This window comes from Ursus maritimus, unplaced genomic scaffold (assembly GCF_017311325.1).
Source record: "Ursus maritimus isolate PB19 unplaced genomic scaffold, ASM1731132v1 scaffold_4, whole genome shotgun sequence".
NCBI lineage: Eukaryota > Metazoa > Chordata > Mammalia > Carnivora > Ursidae > Ursus > Ursus maritimus.
The window spans coordinates 29,508,413-29,532,398 of NW_024426552.1; the positions used below are offsets into that span (position 1 = coordinate 29,508,413).

The window sequence follows — 23,986 nt, forward strand, 5'->3', positions numbered from 1 at the left end:
ACACATGTACATGTATGTAGAGACGGCTCTGAGGTGAATATATGTACAGACCAAATGTTATGGAAATCAACATACTGATGTATATTATTCTAACGTGCTTATGTTTTCTTCAGACACTTAAAGCTAGTTTAATGGTGCTAAATGAGGTGGGCAATAAAACAGACACTGTTTCCATTGGCTTTTTATGTTTTTAAGATGCTAAGTGCCCACAGAGAGGATTCTGATCTTAGTGTAAATTACTTGGGGTTCTAAATTTGTGTGTGGTATGAGGAAATCAGGCATTACTTTCACCTAAATCGTCTGGTAGGGATTTTCATTTTCATGAAACTAATACCCATTTTTATTAAATGGCACAAACAGTTCTATTCCATTCCCTGAAACTCTAAAGCCCACCAGAATGATAGTCCAATGATAATACAGAGATGGGCTAATAAGCCTGTGTATGCAATTATTCAGGATTTTACTTGGATATATTACGTTCCAACCCTTAACCCCATTAAGTAATATCAGCAGCTGATAAGGTGTAGAATCCATCTTTATAAAGAAATAATTATATTAATTCTCAACATTTTCATAACAACAGAGTAATTTGTGATAGACATCTTCAATTTTGAAGTAATGGTTTATGAATGGAAACGCAAGAAAAGAGGGAAATATCTGTAGTTCCATATCCCATGACCTCATGTCTTAGCCTGGTTGGGCTGCTGTAACTAACCAAAGGCAGTAGACTGGCTTCAACAACAAGCATTTACTTCTCACACTTCTGGAGGTTGGGAAGTCCAAGATCAAGGGGCCGGGAGAGACAGCCATCTGTGTGCTGTGTTTTCACATGGCAGAGAGAGACAGAAAGCTCTCTGGTCCCTCTCTCTCTCTTTTTAAAAAAGATTTGACTTATTTATTTGACAGAGAGAGAGTGAGAAAGCCAGAGAGCCCAAGCAGGGGGAGTGGCAGAGGGAGAGGGAGAAGCAGGCTCCCCACTGAGCAGGGAGCCCCACGTGGGGCTCCATCCCAGGACCCCGGGATTATGACCTAAGCCAAAGGTAGATGCTTAACTGACTGAGCCACCCAGGCACCCCTAGTCTCTTTTTATAAGGTCTCTGATCCCATCATGATGAACCCATATTCATGGCCTCATCTAAACCTAATTACCTCCCAAACACCCCACTTCCCTATACATTAGGGATTAGGGCTTCAACACATGGGTTTTAGGGAGAAATCAACATTTGGTTTCCAAAACTCAGTAATGTGGAAAATGTATTTGCAAACCTGCTATATTATATTTATTCCCACAACAAACATTTATCAGATGCCTATTCCTTCCAACCTGTTGACCAAGAATTTAGATATAATAATAATAATGATAATGATAATGTTATCAACAACAAGAATACTGGCTTGCACGTATAGAGCCCTTAGTAGGTACAAGGCACTCTCCTAAGCAGCCACCTGTTTTTCTGCTGTGGCTTTGTGAGCTAAGAATGTTTCCTACCTTTTTAAAGGATTCTAAGAAAACATGGAACAAACAAAAACGAAAAAGGACAGCAAAGCCTCAAATATAGCGTATCTGGCATTTTATAGAAAAGTTTGAAGATTTGTCCTAAAGTTTTTTTTTTTATTTTTAAAGATTTTTATTTATTTATTCAACAGAGAGAGAGACAGCCAGCGAGAGAGGGAACACAAGCAGGGGGAGTGGGAGAGGAAGAAGCAGGCTCATAGTGGAGGAGCCTGATGTGGGGCTCGATCCCAGAACGCCGGGATCACGCCCTGAGCCGAAGGCAGATGCTCAACCGCTGTGCCACCCAGGCGCGCCTGTCCTAAAGTTTTAACGTATATTAATTCACTTAACTATCACACCCTTTTTTAATTCTCATTTTATAGATAAGGAAATTGGGTCACAGAAGGGTTTAGTCTTTTTAAGTTTACCCACCTGATAAATGGCAGAAGAATTTTCAAAATAAATTGTTCTTACTCTTAAGATAAATTACCATGATCCCTTCTCGGGATATGCCCAACTTTTTTTTTTTTTTTTTAAGTCTCTGAATTTAACATATTTGAAAAGAAAATGATTTCCTGGTCTATTACTTAACATATGGATCTCTGTCTCTGTCTCTCTGTCTCTCTTTCTTCCTTTCTGTGTGTATGCATGTGTGTGTGTACACATATGAATAAATATACACATATATACAACTACAGCATATAATTTTATCTCTGGAAACATTGGTCCTTACCCCCTATACGCTTAATCAAGATTTTTTAAAAAATCTTAATTTTTAGATGTAACTTTTTCATTTATTTACTTACATTTAGTTCTATATTCAGTTATAGTGACTCATGCTGTCAAAAATCAACTATATCAGCACTTTTTATAGGAAATCTCCTTTTTAATTTGATTTATACTATAATTTTAACCTATTTGGTTATAATAAAGTATAAAACTATCTTGATTATAGCACATCACACTCTGTTTGGGGCTAGAAAGTAAACACCCAGAGTTGTTTCAGTCTCCAGGAATATGCTTGCCGTATTTCCTGCTGAATGCCAAATCCGCCATCTTGGGGTAACAGGACAGGGAGAGGAGTTAATACTTCTTTCTCTATCTTCCATGATGGGAGTCCAGGGTAAATGTTTCCTGACTTTAATGACTCCACCACAGGAAAAAAGAAACAGAAGGCAGTGTGAGAGAGGACAGAAGAAAAATGTCCTGTACCTGGAGCCAAGATTCTAACTGCTTCACTGATCACAGAAAGTACAACGAAGAGTGAGTGCCATGAAGTGAAACGAATAAAAGTTTCCTTAACTGCTGGACCCCACATAAATACTAGGGCTGAAAAGGAAATCATGGCTTTATATTTTCCGTATTTTATGTCTTTGGAGGTTTTTACTGGAACTCCCAAACCAGATCGTTTTGAAAACAATAAAACCTGGCAGCCTCACTACCGTCCTCGACCACACAGCTTTTAGAGAATTGGCCACTTAGAAGTGTGACCTGATGCCTTGCTTTTGTTGCACAAACTTAAGGAAAATATTTTAGAATTAGATAATATATTATATTATCTAATATATTCTATTATATAAAATATGAGAATTTCAGAGATAAGTCTACAAATAATTAAATCCTGTTCTGAGACTACTTCAACAGCTGTGATGTATTTAAAAAGAAATTAAGCGTATACTTCAGAATTTAACAGATAAAAGGGGAATAGCATATATTCAATTTTATCTGAGTGGGACAAGTTAACAGGTGCCATATGTCCCAAGAAAGAAATTTTGTAATGACTTATTTTGCTTTTCATACATATTACACATTCTTTCCCTCTAAGGAATGTAGGGGGAATCGTTGCATATTCAATATGTTTGAGTGAAAGAAGGATTTCTAAAGATTAGATGTGTTTTTCTACATTTATGCAGAGGTCAGTATCTGGATTGATTTGTCCAAAGACACTTATAGCTGAAGATTTTATTTAACAGATATTTAGACTGATTGCACTTAATAGGAAGAGTTCCTGGATTAAATATTGGCTGAAAAAATGAGGGACAGCTAGTTTTTGTATCTCATAAAAATGGTAATGCAACAATTAGCAGGGTCATATTATAAAGCACAGACTTTACTCTAGCTTAATGGATCTAAGGATAAGCATTTATCAGCAAGGAAGGATTTAGCATAAAGCGGCATGTAAATGAATTGATGACTGATCATAAATTAATTTTAGTGCTGAAGATGTAATAGAGACACAGCAAGATGCCACTTTATCATGGTATTTTACTGCTCAGTAACGTTTGAGCAACAACTTAATGTCCTATATGCAGTTCTTCTTTAATAGCTTGAATAAATTTGAGATTTTTTGGCCTTTCAGCAACTTTAAACCTGAGAAATTTCCAAAGATTGAAAATGTAAACACAAATAAATTTGGCTATGTGACATAAATTCATTTTTCATTAAATGTTTAATATGTATTGATGATGTTTGGGGCTATAACATGTCAAATTGGTATGGATTGCTTATAATTTGTAAAGAATCTCTACCTGAACTTATTCACTAGGTGTTCATTTTAAATTTTTATGTTTCTATTTACATTTGTGAAAGAAAACCAGTTATCCCCAAACTTGCTTACTTTCTAATTCATGAATCAGTGTGTTTCTTTCCTTCCTATCATTGTCTTCTTTTTTTGTAATGGTTTACACAAATGTTCAGATCATTCTTGATGCTTAAATCTAAAGAAAGAACAAAAATGGTAGCCACAGAGAGGTGAAATCAATGATTGCTAAATAAATGTAACAATTTTACAACATGGAAGATATTTAATGTATGTTATATACTTTTTTCTTCATGGTGTATTGCAAATTTTCTTTTAAAATATTCCCCACAAATACACCCATTCCATAGATCATACTTAAATATAGATGAGTGGCTATCAAAGACAAAGAGTGAGGGACAAAGAGGAAAGAAATTTTATTGCCTTCTTTTTTTTGTCTCCTTCTTGCCCTCCATTTTGAAGGTGAACTCAACTATACTAAACCCCGACGGCACTTGCCTCTCTTTTGCTTGGGGTAATGAGGCTTCCTGTTGCCCACCGAGGCCAAACCTGTATAGCATGTGTCTCTTCAACTTTGAAGTCATCTATCTAGTTTCTTAGCTCTTAGAGTAGCAAAGAAAACATTTCTTTCTATATTGATCAAAACCTATTTGAGGCCTTGTCTTCCATGCTACTTCCTCTTCTCATGGAAAGAAAAAAGAAAGCACCAAAGAAACCTTCATGAATAACTGAGATTTCTGAGGTCTTGGCAAGGAGCATTAACAATGGAGATAGTCAGAGCAAAGACACAAAGGCTGGGAAGTAGCATGTGTTTAGGGGCTGGCAAACTTGTAAGTTGAAATCTGCATGTGAAGGACTCACTACCACAGGAGGTAGAAAGGGTGTTTTTGAAAAAACCTAACCTTTTTTTTTTTTTTTTTAAAGCTAACTCTGTTAAGAGATGTCACTGAGTGGCATTTCTTTAGTGACACTGCTGTGGCATAAGATTTTTCCTACTTTTTCAGGTTCAGAGACTGTATTTGTCAAAATGATAAATCCTGAAGCTCGAACCACACAGCTAGCCAACTTGAACAGGAAAAAAAAAAAAAAAAGACCCAATTATTTCTTGGCTGGTTATAGTGGAGAAAAGAGAATTAAAACAAACAAAAATGGGCAAAGTACATTAAAATAGATGGTTGAGTGTGGGTGGAGAATTCAGGGGGAAAAAAATCAAATCGCCACTTCATATAACATTATTTTCTTGAATTAGATATTGACAAATGTTAATTTTCAAGTGTACCAAAGCATAGCTAAGATATGTATATTAATTAATTTTTTAGTTTTCCCTTTTGGGTAATAACTCACTTCTTTTCCTATTGTCCTGGTTATCAGCAAGAGTTGACTGACATTATATTCTTTACTTAATACATTTTCTACAAGTTCTTATGAGTATATTTTTCTCTGTAAATAAAATAAGTTCATTGCTAGGAAATGGCACATGGGATAGAATTACATATAGTATTTATGGTGAATAATGAGAACACTGAAGATATTTAATTCAACATGCCTGATGTTTGTTGAATTTCTACTGGGCAAAGCCCCCATAGAAGAAATATGAAAATGAGTGGAGTCCCTAATATCCAGACAGTTCCACTGTCCAGAAGAAACATTTATATGCAACAAACTGTAGTTTGTAGAGACCTGATAGGCTACTGTATGCATACTGTTTGAAAAACACAAGAAGTAAAGAAATTGATTCTTCCTAAGACAGAGTTAAAGGTGAGGTGGAATCAGGGTGATGAAAGGGATATTGATTTGGACTTTCAAGTTTGGCGGTGGTCAGTAGAGTTAGTGACAAGCCAGAGGTGTGTCAAAAGGACCAGAGGTAGTGCTATGTATGTGGGTCAGGCAGTGGGACTACACAGGCTAGAAGAGGGTATAGGGCTGGAAAGGTAGGCTGGGCCAGATAGCGAAGGATCTCAAATTCTTCACTTGGTATCTGGATGTGGCACTAGCAAACTGGGTAATGTTTTGAATGGAGGAACAAAATTCGTGATAAATGAGGGAAATAATTCAGATGACAATGAGGAAGACAGAAGGGACCAGAAGGCAATCAGGAGGTGCCTAAGCATGTAACTGGAGATGGAGCAAAGGAGATGCTTGTTCCGAGAGGGGATTTCAGAGAGTATGACATAGATTTAGTTGCAGATGCTCAGCAGACATTTAGAAAAACAGAAAACGGTACCCAGAAGGGACCAGGACAGAGCTTTCACAGATTTCAAACCTATCCTCAGTTCTAGGGTTTCATATTCTCCGGGATCACTGACTGAATCACTTTGATTTTTTTCTTATCTGCTGTAGCATTATATTGCAGAGCCCATTGCATCATTTCTCCTTTCGTTTTGGGCTGTTGGTCCTTGACTTGTGATTATTTAACTCAGAAATGGTTCTCTCAGAGGAGGCTCAGTTGCTGCCGTTATCTGGGCTTGCTTGCAGTGCCCCGTGTCGGGAATTTGTTTGGAAAGTAAAAAGTGTATCTCGGTGCTTTTGACAAATAGAATCAAAACTCTATCTTTCTCTGCTACACTTAACACCCTTTTAACTTCTCAGATTCTTCTAACCCCTTTGGTTTCTGTTTTCTCTCTCTTGAAAATGCATGAACCCGTGTGATTGTATCTTGGCACCTCAACTAAAAATACAAATACTGCATCACAGCAATACTCCTAATATATTGTTGTCTCTTCAACACTGGAGAAAAGGGGGAAAAATCTATGGCACTTGATTTTAATCTCTTTTTTATGAATATGTAATTGGTTGATGTAGAAAGCATAAATGAGCTTCTTATAAATATTTTTTTTGCCTCTCTTTTTTAAAAAGTTAGGCTAAGCTACACTTGACACTTTGTTGTGTCATAAATTAACGTACACAACTTAAATAAATATTGTGATATTAATTGTATTAAGTAATAGATTTAGGTTTCCGTGTGCCTTGGTCTAAGAAAAAAATCTAAACTTGTAAATGACTTGCTGAAAATTAAGAGTAAAAGTATTTCTCAATATCTTCATATTTTGCAGCTCTTCACACATAAAAGCGCAATTCTTTTCCTCTATTGCCATGTTGCGTTTTGCAGAAAAATCCATATTAATGCCAGTTATATCCTTCATGATGGTTAATTTTCTAAAACAAAGATCAGTAGTAAAGAGAAAATGGGAGTTCTTAAAACAACTAAGAGGCAAAGAAAGCATCCTGAGCTTTGAAATTAATAGAAATTTTTAAAGATGCATTTTTTCTTTTGTTCTAAGTCTATATGCTCTGATACTATTTATCCTTTTTTGTTTATAGTGTTTGTTGTTATATTTCCTGATTATTTCAACTTGTATTTTAAAATCTTGAAATGATTCTAGCACTTCTACAGTATACCAGGGTATATCGAAGGGAAATTACCGTTTGAGTCTGCATTAAATTCAAAATACATATTCACGCTCTTACACTATAATTTATTTCAGTAAAAGTGTTCTTCTCTGAATTGGAGGACTTAAAGTGTACCTAGCAATTCTCTTTCAGAGAATTTCAATTTGAACAATGTAAGAACGGAACCATACAAAACATGTTGTGCTTATGTGTTGCAAACAGGTACAGGTTTTAAATGAGATTCATTCTTCGGCACTAGGAGTGTTTAAACCCTGGAGGATGCTTGCATGTGGCTGCAGAAGTCAGGAGGAAAGCAGACGTGCCTCAAGGAGGAGTGAGGAGTTGAGGCAGCCCACCTGTTCCTTAGTAGAGTGTGTGCAAGGAGATGGGCTCTCCAGTATATAAACTCACTAGACAACTACATTTGTTTTTAGGTTCAATGGTAAATGGATGGGGCTCTGCATCTGACGAGGATCGTAGCTTTTCTAGTCGTAGATCTAGTGTAGGTAGCTCTTCACATGGCTCCATCCTTGCCAGCGGCAGCTTTGCGCAAGCACTGGTGGCAGCAGCAGATAAAGCTGGTTTTAGGCTGGATGGAACCAGCCTTACGAGAACAGGTTGGTAGACTCTGAGTCAACGCTCTTTGCATGAGAGAATCTCGTCCTTTAGACACTGTACTGTTTTTTCTCCTGTTCTTTCTCCTGAGTGAGTCTGACTGCAGGGCTTTCTGTAAGATGCATGACCACAGTTCGGATCCTCTATTACCAGAACTTTCTTCTGATGCTGCTTTTGCAGAGCCAAGAAGAGGTCCTACTCACCACCTTCTCTCTGTTTTTTCCCTTTCCCTTCGTGGCTCTGCTGATTAATCAGAATATGCTTCCTTTTCATATTACAACCAAGCTGCAACTGAGATTGCCATTAAATTTGCAATAACTCACACTTTGCAAAATTCTCACACAATCAATAATGTGCCCAGTGATGAAAATTATTCAGCTTTTATCTCCATTACTTTCCTTTGCCCCATTTCTTTCTGCAAATGCATTTTCTGGGAAGGCTTCCTCAGCATGGGGTGAATGGGTCTAAGGCTGTCAGTCTAACAGTTCAAATGGCTGATGGTCTTATTAATTGTTTGGCTGTTAAAATGTTAACCTAATAATTTATTAGTTGTTTTAAAGGATGCTAATTAAAGATACACCCACTGCATTTGCAACTTGAATAAAATGATGACTACATGTGTATTGCTCTTCGGCATAATCTAATTTGGGTGTCTGAGAACATTTGAGTACCAATTAAATAATTTTTCGTGTATCTGATTCTTTTCCCCAAAAGTGAGATTCATTCTAATAATAGATCAGTAATTTGTGTTTGTTTGTTTTACCGAAACAAAATAACCTTGGCATGATCCATGCTATTATATGACTGTGCTTCTTAAATGCACTTATAAGAAGGTTTTAATATGCAAATTAAACGGAGCTACCCTACAAAACAAACTAATGAAGCTTTAAACGCATTTTTGAAATCTTAATAGTATTCAACTAGTAAAGCGAAGAAAAACGATTTTGACCCTTTACTAAACTCTCAGGTGATAAAAAGGAGTTTTGGAAATTTTCTTTGAATTATACCATCAGTATTCCTTTTGAGTATGCATTAGGAATCTTCAAGCGATATAAAAAAAATTTTCCAAGCATTGCAGAGGTTTATTTTTCATATAGCATCCGAACTAAAATATGTTGTAATATAACCGTTATTTGAATTTTCTTGCTTTATAAGGCGTAAGTCAGAAACTTTATGTTGCCTGAGTGCTTTTTGTGGCATAGCTATAAGCACAGCAGTGAGAAAGTGCAAGGAAACTAATAAATTAGAAGGCATAGGTGCATTTCTTGCATGTATGCTAATAGCTAATAAAGCATTAAGCAATATCATGTCACATTGACTTAAGAAAATGTAACTACATACAATAATTTTGTGTGAAATGAAAACATGCACAAGAGAATAAATACATGCACATAAAACAACCCTTACTTACCATAATAAACATTATATTAAAATCATAAGATGTTGAACATTTATGAGCTACCCTTTTCACAAAATAAATTTCCCTGCATATGTACTAAACCTCAAGAAAAGGACATAACACAATTTCATTTTTCAATGAGAATTTGGAGTCTGCTCAGATACAATACTATTCATCAGAAATTACCTATTGCACTTTGGATATGCAAGGTGAAGGTAACCTGCTATCTATCCTATACTCTACACTAATGTTATTGAGTTTCTGTAGAAGAGGTAAAATTCATTGTGTATTTGTATAGGTTGGTAAGGTCAGTTTAATATATGTCTCTGAGCAGAACTTTCATGTACATTTTTCAAATGCAATTACTTCAGGACCTTTTTCTGTGCTCAAAGAGAGTTTGTAAGATTCCAAGGATAAAATTTGATTAAACAAATAAGACAAGTATGTAATTCATTTCAGAAGTAACTTCTTTAATTTTAAGAAGTAAAAGCAGCATGAATTTGCCTTTATCCATGAAAATATCACTAAGATTGTCAAGGTTAAATAAAAATATAATCAAGTAATATCAAGTTTTTGGTTGGTGGATTTGTTTTATATTCATTTGTTTGAATTTTTTCAGTGGACAGTATGTTGGTTACTAAAAATTGGATAAAATAAATGCAACAAGGCATATTTTTTAATGGAGATGCACCAGAATTTGAGATCTTCAAATGGCATCTCTAGGCAAGTTTAGATGTTAGGCTAAGTAAGAGCAGAAATACAAAACAGGCAGAATCACTGCCTTATAACATTCTCTATACCCCATTCCCTTTGTTTTCTTTTTAGGCAAAGCTTTTACCTCCTCTCAAAGACCTCGACCAACCAGCCCATTTTCTACTGACAGTAATACCAGTGCAGCCCTGAGTCAAAGTCAGAGGCCTCGGCCCACTAAAAAACACAAGGGAGGGCGAATGGACCAACAACCAGCCTTGCCTCATCGGAGGGAAGGAATGACAGATGGTAGGTTTGTTTCCTCCTCTCTTGTCTCCTCACTGACGACATGTGCTCTGTGCAAATCATTAACTTAGACTAAAGTAGCTATGGTAGATTAGGCATTGCCTCATTACATAACAAGGCAGAAAACCTAGCAATATGGTCTTGTTCAAACAAAACACCGTCTTTTCTAACGATCTGGAATTATTTCTGTATTACCAAGCCCCGAGAAATGTATGCCATACCACTTTTTAGTGTTGACCTTGCTGCCATTCTGGCATTTTCCATTAATGCTTTTTATTGAACATTCTCCTTTGAGGTTAGGAAAGAAAACATGGTAGCATGTGCACTTACCATGCATTTCTGATATTAAATTTGGGACATTTCTGACATCAAATTAAGATAGCCTACATGGTATTTCACTTTTGAAAAGGACCATGAAGCGATTTGTAATTTTGCAATTTTTTTAGTTTCATGAATTTCAGGGCTAAAAGTATACTACAGATCATCTGGTGGGTGGGTCAGCAAACTTTTCTGTAAAAGTCCAAATAGTAAATATTTTTGGCTTTCCCTGGACATACAGTCTCTCTCACAAACACTCAACACTGCCACTGTAGTGTGAGTGTAGCTATAGAGAAAACAAAAACAAACAGGAATGGGTGTGACTGATTTCCAATAAAACTTTATTGATAAACAAGCAGTGGCTGAATTTGGCCCATGGACCATAGTTTGCTGATCTATTTCAATTCTTTTATTTACGTATAGCATTCGGTCTTTGAGTATTTGCTTAAACACTGCTGGTTTCAGGAAGCACAATGTTACTGGGACTTGTCCTTGTTCAATAAAGAGTAGTTTATCTCTATAAAGCAGGATTTATTTCCCATATGTTCAACTTAACTCTCATATATTTAAAAATAGGAATATAAATATTTGTCTAGATGTTTTATTCTAAGTAATATTTATGATTTATGTCAAGAGCCTAGTCTAATGCCTAACCCAGAGGTACATTTCTTCCCCCTTCTCAGCACTATCGCCTATAGGCACACAAACTTTATCCTGAGTTCGTCTTACTGAACACCAAAAGGATGAACCTAGCTAAGCCGCACATTAGAACCATCGAGGGAGCTCTCAAATTATACCCTGGGGACTGTGATTTAATTGTTCTGGGTGAAAACCAATTATGGGTATTTTTAAAGCTCCACGAAAGAATCTAATGTTCAGTCCGCTTTGAGAAGCTATGATGGAGTCCTTCGCATTCATTTCAGTCTCTTTGACTTATCATTATGGGACAGAAGGAGGCCTAGTTGGGAAAGAAGTACTTACTCTTTATTGGTTTGGGGGGAAGGGTCTGTATCTGGCAGCCATCTTTGTGCTTTCTTTTGTCATTTTATAATGCAAGGCAGACTTTAAAAGTCAACCATAACTTGTTCTAAAAGCTTTCGAGCTTACTTATCTTTCCCGTTACCTTGTTTTCACTGGGAAGTGTTTCTGTGGAATTTGAGGGTCAGGGTGCACTCAAGATTTTGATTCCTTTATAAACGAATATGCTGTGGTGAAAAAAATGCTCACCACAGCCTTTCTGCCTCAGATGATCTGAAGATTAGTTGAGTACCTTAAACAGTCAATAGTGTTGATCTTCTTCCCTCTAGATAAAAGGGACCACTCCCATTGATATGGTAGTTATAAATCTCAGAATTCATAATTTTACATAGTTTTCCTGCTATGAATGTTGTGGAAAGAGAAAAGAAAAAATTTTTTTTCCGAAATGTTTGAAGATTATATTGAGAATATGTGGAAGATAAAAAATATAAGCCAACAAAATAGAGAGTGCTCCTTTTCTTCCTAAAATACTTTTCTTGCAAGTTTTTTCAGAATGTCTGGTTAAAGCAAGCTACCTCCTAGTTTAAAGCATGATCAGTATATTGCTTATCTTTCTAAACAACAAACAGGTCCCTCACTCTTAAATTTGGCAGCATTTCAAAAGGTTGTGCTGTTAGTAGATATATTTTGAAAGTAGTGATATTGCAAGGGAAATTTTGGCTCCCACGTCTTCCCAAGTTTATGATCCAGTGATATTCTAGTTATAACATGAGGACATTTATTATGGATGGCACTCTATAGATTATCCTTAAGGATGTTATTTTATAGTAAATGTATGTGTCCTAGATTTATATTGGTGTGAATCCATGCGTCAGTAATAATTTTATAGTATTTGTATGTAAAATTGAACTGTTCTTTTAGGGAAGGTTACTGTTTAGTAGCACTTAGTGTATAAATATTTTGACACTAAAACTTTTGCTTTATAAGTTTAAAAATTATGTTTGGTGAGTAAATTAATCAGGTAATTATTGCCAGCAGCTATACCAATGACTTCTATCCCTCAGTGACTTAGTACGGCAAGTTTGTTGCTTGTAGACACAACAATTTATAAAGGTCAGGTGGCTGTCCTCTAAGTAGTAATGTAAGGATGTACGCTTCTCCAATATTGAGATACCATTATTTTTAAAGTGAGACATTTATGGCTTCTGACTGAGGGGAAGACAAAATCTGAGTGATCCCTTGGGAGGTTCTATAGTCAGGCCTGCAAGTGACACATATCCCTTCTCATTTCCTTGACAAGAGCACTGGCACATGACATCATGCCAAAGACTGGAGTGGAAACGTAATATTTTCTTGTGTCTACTAAGAAGAGTTGGGAATGCTGGAAAACATCAGTCTTTGTCTCAAAGGCAATGCAAAACCCAGCACACATCAAGGAGGCGTCTTCTCCCTTGAATAAAGACTCTCCTACGCAGGTGTTTCTCGATCCAAATCTTCCATTCCATTTGCATAAGCTAAAGAACACCTTTAAAACCAATATATTGACAAATGCTGAAGAAAGAAGGCAGAGAAAGTAGCTTTCTATCTGTCAACCTTTTTTCCCAAGATCATCTCCTTCCAGTCTGTTCTCCCCTCATTCCTAATGTCCTGGTTAGACTCTTTCCTCTGCCACAAACTAGCTTGGCCACAAACTAGCTCTGCTGCAAACTAGCTTGTACCATTAAGCAAATTTCTTTATTCATTAATCTATTCATTCCTGTACCCAAGGATAGTCTGGAAACCAACAGGCAAAATTCCCTGCCTTTCCGGAGCTTACATTTTACTGAGGGAAGATAAAGGCCAACATAAATATGTAAGGGAAAATAAAAGCCAAGTGTCATGGAGACAAAAACATAGGAAGTGAGTTGAGAAATACCAGAGTGGGGGGGTGGAGGTGACTTTTTTAAGTAGAGTCTCAGGGAAAGCTTGACCAAGAAGATGACAGTAGAGAGGACTGGAAGATTAAAAGGGAAAGAGCAATGCTGATATTGGGAAAAGGTCATTCCAGGACATGAGAATAGCAAGTGGAAGCCTGAAGCTTATTTGCTGAAAAGTAAGAGAAGGAATGTGACTGAGGCAGAAAGAGCAACAAAATAGAAAATGAAGTTAGGCAAGTAAGTGAGGGCCAGTGTTTGTAGGGCCTCAATCTTCTGTAAGGACATTGGCTCTTACTTTGAATGGAAAACAATGTGTGTGTGTGTGTGTGTGTGTGTGTGTGTGTGTGTGTGTGTGTAAGGCGAAGGAGTAACATGATCTTACTTATGCTTCTATTTTTAAAAAAGCCACTCTAGCTGTTATGTCAAGATAGACTAAATGTGCTTCTGTGTGGAAGCACAGAAACCACGTAAGAAGCTGTAGAAGTCATATAGGGAAGGGATGTGAGAGGTTCCTCCCGAGTTGGAATCAGTGGAAGCAATGAGAAAGATTGAATTCTGGCTGTAGCTTGACAGAGCCCACAGGATTTGTTCATGAAATGAACACAGGCTATAAAGCAAGGAATTCAAAGATTACTCCAAAGTTTTGGTCAACTTGTAGAATGCAGTTGCTACCAAGTGAGGTGATGAACACTACAGAAGAAGCATATTGTGTAGAGGAAGGTCCAGAACTCAGTTCTGATATATGATATTTTAGATGCATCTAAACATCTAGGTTGAACTCCTCAGTATGGATTTAGTCACGTGAGCCTGGAGTTCATGGAAGGAGAGCTCCTAGCTGGAGGTATTCCATTTCTTTTTCCTTTCTTCTCCTTCTCCTTCTCCTTCTCCTTCTCCTTCTCCTTCTCCTTCTCCTTCTCCTTTCTTCTTCTTCTTCTTTCTTCTTCTTCTTCTTCTTCTTCTTCTTCTTCTTCTTCTTCTTCTTCTTCTTCTTCTTCTTTTTTACCCTGAGAAAGAGGATAATAATGGCACATACTTCATTGGACTGTTGTATGCCTGACAATAGGAAATCCTCATAGGCCAGAGGCCGACTCTGTAGTGAATTGATTTAGTTGAAATGAATCAACATGGAAAGGAATAATACATTTAAGTAAACATATTTAATTACATACTTTTAGTTTGGACACAGTCATCCTTAATCCCATCCTTTTCCCTGTTTATTTCGATGTGCATGCCATGTACTTTCTTCTTAGAATACACACACTCCAAGTATATTACTTAATTATGTAGCCATATAATTTCAGGTTAAATTAAATAGTAATCTGAATTTTGGCTAGCATAAGCAGGTGCCATTTTGGTCATTTTAAAAATGAAGATGCTTTGATGGAGAATAAAAATCAATGACCATATATGTTATATTGAAAGCAAATATAATAATTTCTGCCTCTCCCCATGACTGGCAGTCTTAAGTCCAAACACTCAAATGAAATAATTACTTTGCATTTATAATAATGCAAACTGAAGGAAGTCAGCATTGAATATAAAGGAAACACTAAACTCATTGGTGGATTATTCTATAAACAGATACTGGATTAGCTCTTCATTTTGGAAGAAATGTTCCAAATGCAACTTTATTCTCCCAGATGGAAACACTGTTCCTTTCAATAATTAGTAATTCATAATCTAACAAGAGGACATACATAAGAACTGGGAATGCTGCTTCAGCGTGGGACCTCCCAAAGCAGATGCAAAGGAGAGTATTATTGTCAATTCAATGGAGGACAATTTCATTTTTCTCATTAAGAGAGAGTATAAAGCTTCTTAACAAAGTCTTTAAAAAGAACAACTTAGCCTTCCTTAAGGAAGCTATCTTTTGCTCACAAGAAATTTATGCTTTTTCCTTTCAAATTTCGCAAACAGTTATTATTAGAAATAAGAGCACAAATACAACAATGGCGTGGGAAATAATGGACTAATATTACGTGCAACAGCCTCTATTAATAATATAAGTATGTAGTGCATATGATATGTGATTTTATGAGCAAATAATGTAATCACTGGTATTCTAAAAATGAACAGAGAAGTTCACAGTAGTATGCCAGAAAAATTAGAAGGTAATCCAAAAGAATGTTTAGAATGTTCAGATTTCATAATCTTCAACAAAGTGATTTTAGAACTAGTGTAATGGTACAAGTCATATAATAGAACTAGTAGAATACTTAAAGAAAGATGAAAGAAGAGACTAAGATCCCAGTTGAAGACAATCAAAATACAAAGGTGTCACGATCCGAACAGCTACTGAAAGGAAAATGAAAAATTAGCTGCACATTTGTACTTTTGATTTTTTCATATCTTATATTTAATTTAAAGAGCTTTTTTGCAAAGTTATCTATTCTACCACATCTCAAATTTTTATGATGCCTTGTCTATTCTAGCACCATGAAGCATATTCTATCTGTACTCTGAACATTGGTTATTACTTATTAAAATTAATACATTGGAAGATTATAATGTATTAGTTGTAACTCATTAGCTAACTCATGAAACGAACAGCCAGAATTGGTTGTCAGGCAGAATGTTAATTGCATTTAATAAATGTTAGCTTAACCCTTTGACTGTTGCTAAATGTACCACATACATGGGTAAAGCAGTCATATGTTGCATATGATACGGCATATAGTTCTTAATTTCCCGAGGGCAACATTTCCTATGGAGATTGGCAGGACAGCTTTTATTCCTCCTGGGACCTTTATTAACACAGCTGCTAGAATGTCTAGTCATTTTGTGTCATGATATTTCTACTTTGGGGAGGTGGGGGTGGACAATGGAGAAAATATGGAGAACACATAAATTGCCTTTTATACCTTGAACATTAGCCTCAATGTGCAGTTGAAAACACGTTCCACATATAATAGTTGAAATCAGTTGATTTTGTTTCAAAGGCACTGTGATCCAAAGATAGCAAAGAGTTCAATAATATACATTTTAGATAGAAATAACTGAACTTTGCCCCCCCCCGCCCCCCCAAATTTCTTTTGCATGAGTGAGACTTTTAAGAGGGCACGGTTTTTTTTCTTCATCTTGAATTAAAACCTGTATTTTTCATTAAATTTTAGTCCATTCTAAATATTATTCACAATTTTTAGATCTTCCACCACCACCAGATCCCCCTCCAGGTCAGGGTTTAAGGCAGCAAATAGGCCCGAGCCAGCATGCTGGTAACGTGGAAAACTCAACAGAGAGAAAAGGAAGCTCTCTGGAGGCACCACCAGCATCCAACTTAGAAGACACAAAGAGCTCATTGGATTGTCCATCTAGAACGTCCCTAGAGTGGCAGCGACAAACCCAAGAATGGATAAACTCCACAGAACGCCAAGAAGATATATGGAAAGCCCTACACAAACAAAGTGTTGGACCAGGTGTGTTCTGCACAGTCCCAAGAAAGTGTGGACTCTTACCTTTTGTTTTCCTACCAGGTGTTTTAGAAATGGCAGTTATTTAAGCGCCTCTGAAAAAAGTTTGCCTTGAATCACTGAAAAGTTAGGATTCCTCAGCCGAGTTCACCAACCCACACCTTAAGGCTGATTCCCATGGGGATGTTCCTCAAGTTAACCTCTCCATAGGGGTCTTTGAGCTCGAGAGACCTCCAGGCTTCACCTGCATTGTTCAGGAGACAATTTGATTTTTTGCCTTTTAATGTTTATATTGAAATGCTTTTAAGACTTCTAAATTTCATCTTAGTGCCAATTTATTTTTTATTTATTTATTTATTTTTTAAAGATTTTATTTATTTATTTGACAGAGAGAGAGACAGCCAGCGAGAGAGGGAACACAAGCAGGGGGAGTGGGAGAGGAAGAAGCAGGCTCATAGTGGAGGAGCCTGATGTGGGGCTCGATCCCAGAACGCTGGGATCACGCCCTGAGCCGAAGGCAGCCGCTTAACGACTGAGCCACCCAGGCGCTCCCATCTTAGTGCCAATTTAATCCCTGCCTTCAACCAGTTTCATTTTGACTGAAGTAACCAGTCATTTTGAAAGGAAAACTCACTTCAGTCAAATCTTTGAATTCACTGAAATAACAAAGTTGCACAAGAATGTGTGTAAATATCTCAGGATAGAAAAGGTTACGCTGGGCCTGCGCTTTCTCCAACTGGTTAAATTTAGGTGATTGTGAATACTTCATTGGGAAATATTCTTGTTTATAAATCAAGCTTCCTGGAACTGTCACAAAATAAATGTCATTGTTTGTGGTTGGATTTCTTTTTTGGAAGGGTTAGTGGCTGTTAGGGCCTATTATAGAAATATATTTTCTGGAACATTTCTTCTCATATCAGGATTCATTTTCATTGAGTATTAAAACATATACGCAAATACACAACAACATTTGAGAATTTCTTTACACATTTATTTTTTTAATTTGGACTCAATCTTTTGTAGATATGTCCACTACCCATGCATTTTCAATAATTATACGATGTCACAACGTGGTGGTTAAGCTTTTAGAAAATGTAATATATACAAGATCCAAAATATGTCAGTTTTAATACCTAGATTTAGTGAAACATTTAGGAAGTTTACATCATTCAGGCTGTAAGAGAAAAATCATGTGATCCTTCAGATTTCATAAAGACCATCCAAGGAGAGGAATACTCATCACAGTAATAATAGCCCATACCTAGAAAGAAAGAAAAAAAACAGAAAAGGTAGAGAGAGAGAAAGAAGAAGAAAGAAGGAAAGAAAGAAAGAAAAAAATGTTTCAGAATATTAGGTACTTAATAATACACATTGTGTTATTTGTAGAGAGTGCATACATAAAATATGTTTTCATTTATTATTATTATTTATTTATGAAAATGTGTATTTCTCTTTTTCTTTTAAGGAAATACACAATCTTTAAAATAATGTGTTTCTATCCCCAGAAACAACAAACATTTAGGAAGCTTATTTCAACTAATATATAGTTCTTTATCTAAATTGATTGAGAAAATGTTTCTACAATTTAAAGTGAAGCAAAAATCATGTTTCTTCAGTCTTAATTGAAAAATATAATGGGAGCCTCACTGAACTCCAAAAATTATACTAAAAAATGCTTTTGTTAAACACTATGGTTCATTGTATGTGGCTCCCTTTTATTAATGAGTTTAAATTTTGCAAATGAGTATATAATATTGCATTTTTATCCCCTGATTTTTTTTAAAGATTTTATTTATTTATTTGAGAGAGAGAGAGGATGAACAAGGGGGGAGGAGCAGAGTGAGAGGGAGAAGCAGACTCCCTGCTGAGCAGGGAACCCAACACGGGGCTCCATCCCAGGACCCTGAGATCATGACATGAGCAGAAAGCAGATCCTTAATAGACTGAGCCATCCAGGTGTCCCCTCCCCATATTTCTTTTAATTTAATCCTGTTTCAGTTCCTATTATCTGCAGTGTTGTCTGCACAGGGAAATTTTTTTTTTAATATTCGGGCTTATTAAACCTCTTATTTTTAATTTTACTTAACAGTGAAATGGTAAAATACCCCATCTTGAGCTTAAAATTTAAAGTTTATTTCACCTCCATGTTGCTGTCCAGCTTAGCACCTTGTGTTTCTTTTTCAGAGGAGACATTGGTGCCCTACAGCAAGCCCAGTTTCCCATCTCCAGGAGGTCACAGCTCATCAGGAACAGCTTCTTCGAAAGGATCCACTGGACCGAGGAAAGCCGAGGCGTTGAGGGGAAGTCACCAGCGCAATGCCAGCGACCTTCTCGACATAGGATATATGGGCTCAAATAGTCAAGGACAGTTTACAGGTGAATTATGTAAGTGCTTTGGGACACTTAAAAGGCTCTGGTGACTCAGAATGAATAGTGGATTAATAATGTAGGGGACGAAAAAGTTTCCTTGACCCTCTCAGGGTCCCCCGCTGGGTCTGAAATTTAAACTGATCAAGACAGATTAACAAGAGAAAAGCCACAAATTATATTGAATTTTTACATGTCCATGGGTGACTTCAGAAGAGCATGAAGACCCAAAGAAGTGACCAGAGCAGAAAGCTTTTATATCTTTTAGGCAAAGAAACAATAAATTTGTGAAGATTTTATGAGACCGAGGAGCTTGGGTAGGGGAGTAGTCAATGGTAAAGAAGTAACTAGAAAGATAAGGGTTAGTTTAACAAGGTTTGTTTGCACAGATTTCTCGGCCCCATAACTGCCTGTGTCTGGGAAAAAGAATGTCTTCCTTCCTCTTATAGAGGGAGGGTAACTTTCACGTGGGAATTTATGACTTATTTCAGAGAAGAAGAGCGAGGGGGAAGGAGGGAGATCAGAGCGACCTTCCTGCCTCTGTTGGTTTCCCAGACTCCTTCAGCTTTGGATATTCAGTATACCAAGGTGTCATATTTTGGGGTAGCATGTCCTGAATCTCATCAATAATATTGGTACAATGAACAAATTTCAGAAGAGTAGCAATCTTGCTTTGCTATGAGAAAAAAATCGATTATGATTTTGAGCAGTTTCAGTCATAAGGTAGACCATTACTATTTACAGCCATCTATTAAATGAATGTTTCTTCTATCTCAAGTCTGATTTACCCTATACGAAAATTACCTATATTTAGGCAATTAATCTTAATATTTATAAGTTAATTAAATATAGTCCACTTTGTAGTTTTCTCTGCTTTCTAAAGAACCTCAGGAACTCCTCATTCCCTAGTTGCTCTTCATTTACTTATTTTTTTTAAATTTAGGCAGTCGACCTTGTGAAGTCGTCTTTGATTTTAGTTAATTTGAAATACTTTGATTATAATAACATATTCTATAAATAAATTTCTTTTTGAATAAGGAACCAGCATCAGTAGTATAATCTATAAAAATAAAATACCAGGCAACAGAGAAAAATAACATGTCACAGTATGTCACAGTAAGAAGCACTGAGTTCTTTGTGTTAATTTTTTTTTCATGAAATTTACCAATTCTGCTATCCGATGTCAGAATTATACTTGCTGAGTATTTTCAGCCGCTTGTTTGAATTCACGTTAAAAGCACTGCTGAGGGGCGCCTGGGTGGCTCAGTTGTTAAGCGTCTGCCTTCGGCTCAGGGCGTGATCCTGGAGTCCTGGGATCGAGCCCCACGTCAGGCTCCTCTGCTGGGAGCCTGCTTCTCCCTCTCCCACTCCCCCTGCTTGTGTTCCCTCTCTCACTGGCTGTCTCTATCTCTGTCAAATGTATAAATAAAATCTTTAAAAAAAAAAAATAAAAAAAAAATAAAAGCACTGCTGAAGTAACAGCCCTGGGTTCCAGTCTTCTCAACCCAGAGCAAGTAAACTACCTTCCCCCTCTCTCTACTTCCTGATCTAAAAGATTGCATTACTATTACGCTTACATCACAGACTGGGGGATGCCATGAAATAATATTATTAAAATATGTTTCTAGTTTTTAACTTGATTCATGACTACTTGGATTTTGCCTTGACTTTTATTTTAGAGTAACTATAAACTCACAGGAGACATGCAAAGATAGCTCTCCCTGGATTTTAAATCTCCAAATTTTACAATGTTTCTTTCTTTCCCTTCCCCTTTACACGCTCCCAAAATGTATCTGATGATGTTATTTTCATTTATTATCTGTTTGCTTTGCTTTTTGTTGTGCCTGGCAAGATAAAAGACTACTTAATTGCAATGCAAACTTATTTCTGATTTTTTTATCTCTTTGTAGAGTAACTGAGAGGAGACGTGCAAAGCTGCTCTGAAGGACCACCAGGTCTGAACTCATGGAAGTGATGACACTAAACAGTGCAATGAACAATTTCTTTATTTATGTACTATTAAAAGAACTGTAAATGCAATGTAAAGACACACAGCCACACATATCCCACAGATATTTTACTTGTGTTCTTCTCTTAAGTACACCACCCACCTTAACTCTTTCTTGTCAGGAGTATATACAAAAGAAAGAAAACAAAACTCGCCCTCCAGGAAGAAAAGGATTTTCCTCTGTATATAATTTCTTTTGTGCATTGCTATGCAAGCTCACTCTTTTTAGCTCTGTTCATACTATTGTCTGTTTTTATTGGTCTGTTGTACTCTATGTGAATTAATAGGGCTGTGGCGCCATATATTAACTTTTAATTGTGTAACTTTTATGTTTAAATTTTGCACTGCAATTTTATTTGGTGATAAGCACAAATCTCTACTCCTCGTGACATGAAGAACAAGACTGAATGTGAAGGGAGTTTCTGTACTGTAAGCCAGGCTGGATATACTGGTCGGAACCAATCACGTTAGATGGTTTGCAGTTAGGGTGTAGGAATAGGAAGATGCGAAGGAACAGTGGTGTTGGCAAAGTCTTCTTTGAATATCAGGGACTGAGTCAATAAAATGAAAAGCAGAAGGGTGGCTTTTACTATCGACAAAAAGCAGGGGTCAAAGAAAGAAATTTAAGTCTTAAGGCTAAATAGACACTACAATATACAGGTAGCAAAGATGTACTAAGCTTGCTAAAAAAAAAAAGAAAAAGAAAAAAAAAGGAAATTAAGGTTACATGTAGAATCAGTTTAACCTGTCATTGTAATTGACCCATCTGAGAATTATAACAAGCAAAAGGAAATTAAGGTGTTTCACAAGAGCTGTGTTTATATTACAGTTTTTTAAAAAAACATTTTCTGAATTACCATAATTAATCTCTCCAACTCATTAAGTCAGAATATAATATGAAGTTCCCCAAGGAAACAAACAAAATGAACTCCAGAATATCTAGCAAATAGTTAAAGAGGCAATTTATTATTAGGACATACTCGGGCTGCTTCCAAATGCAAAAACTCTATTGCAATATCTCGTTTCATCTTTCTAATACATGTACAGTACACACTAGAGGATAGAGCTGCATCACTTAAATTTATGACTTTGAAAAAATAATGCAGTCTATAGACAATTTTGTGTTTTATTTGGTTAAGAAGTGAAGTTTATGCCACAAATGTATAGCCAAATTGTAAGTGCTTACACAGCAGTGCTCAGAGTATGTTCAGTTCACAGTAAGTAGATTTATTGGAATAAACCTTTTATGGTACATTCTCAGAAATTGGCCACCAACTAAAATATGTTTGACCCATTTTGAATGAGTAAATTGGAAAGAAAAATTTAAAAGGAGAAAAATGCATGTTTATACACTTTTTAAATAAAACCAAACCTCGTTAAGTGGACATTAATAACAGTGTCCTGCCTCATTTGTTTCCACGACTTTGAGAAGAAGAAATTCCTGAACATCAGTCATGTATGGTCAAAATGAATATGACTTTGAAGTATATGTCAGCCACTGTACGTGTATAGTCAATCAGGCAAGTAGAAGAGAACTTCCCTGAAATTCCCACTTGTGACATTTTTTCCATGTGCTGCCTACACAACTGTAAATTCTATTTCTAGTTACACTTTCCCATGTTTTTCCTATGATGTGTTCAGTAGTTGGTACTTTGAAAAATGTTCAATGTAATGATTAGAATCAGTTCTAAAATACGGGACCCACTTGAATGACAACTCATACTCCCATGCATTATTAGCTCACTCACCAATTCTATATCATATTGTTACAGCAAAGGGATAACATAATTCATTTTTTAATCTTTTTTGTTCCCTGAGACTGCATCAACACAGGCAAGAGTGGAGGAACGTAATGTTCTTTACGGGCCCCAACATCTTCTTGGTGCCATGTAGCTCATTTCTTGGCTGAAGAGAAATCTGAGGCACACTTATTAAATGTTTCATCAACTTTCTACCAGCAGTGCCTGGATTTTAATGCAGTTTGATTTTTTGGGTCAGATTGTCTAGGGAAGATGAAAAGTTCCTGTGAAGAATGACTACATACTATACACAACTGTAGGATGTGAGGAATTTGGTTTTTATTTATGCAGTTCCCTACTTTGCTCTTTCTATTTAAAAGCAAACGAAGTTTTGTTCATTTGTGTTCCCTCGTTATGCTTCTCTGTAACCCACTTTAGATTAAAGCTTTAATTCATTACATTTATTACACATAGATGTTGATCCCTAATGTGACTAATAACCCAAGACTTCAATGTAGAGTATGTGACTTCTGGAATGTAGAGAAAGTGGCTTCTGGAATAACGCAGGACATAGCATCATATCTTCCTGATTATTTTCAGTGTATAAAACATAACCATTTTGGTTAGATTTTGGCAGTACAGACCTTATGGTTACTAGGACGTTCTTTTAAACATTCCACATTCCCTGTGAAATCTAGTTTTATATAAATTGGCTAGTAAAATCTTGCACCCAGTATATCATCCTCACACAGATACAGAGCAAGATAAGAATGCCGTGGCTATCCAAATGAAGTCAGGAATCCTATCAAAAAATCA

General features: G+C 36.4%; 1 protein-coding gene across 1 annotated transcript in view; it reads left to right on the plus strand.

The window, feature by feature from the left end:
- The window catches only part of ROBO2 (roundabout guidance receptor 2), a gene marked incomplete at its 5' end in the record, with an annotated part of 530,965 nt that extends 507,826 nt beyond the window's left edge, over positions 1 to 23,139 (plus strand). Inside the window, 4 exons of the mRNA XM_040621098.1 lie at positions 10,264 to 10,437; positions 16,790 to 17,062; positions 19,241 to 19,441; positions 21,334 to 23,139. Of these exons, the coding sequence (XP_040477032.1) occupies positions 10,264 to 10,437; positions 16,790 to 17,062; positions 19,241 to 19,441; positions 21,334 to 21,335 (650 nt within the window). The remainder of the gene's footprint in view (positions 1 to 10,263; positions 10,438 to 16,789; positions 17,063 to 19,240; positions 19,442 to 21,333) is intronic.
- Between the last annotated feature and the right edge of the window lie 847 nt (positions 23,140 to 23,986).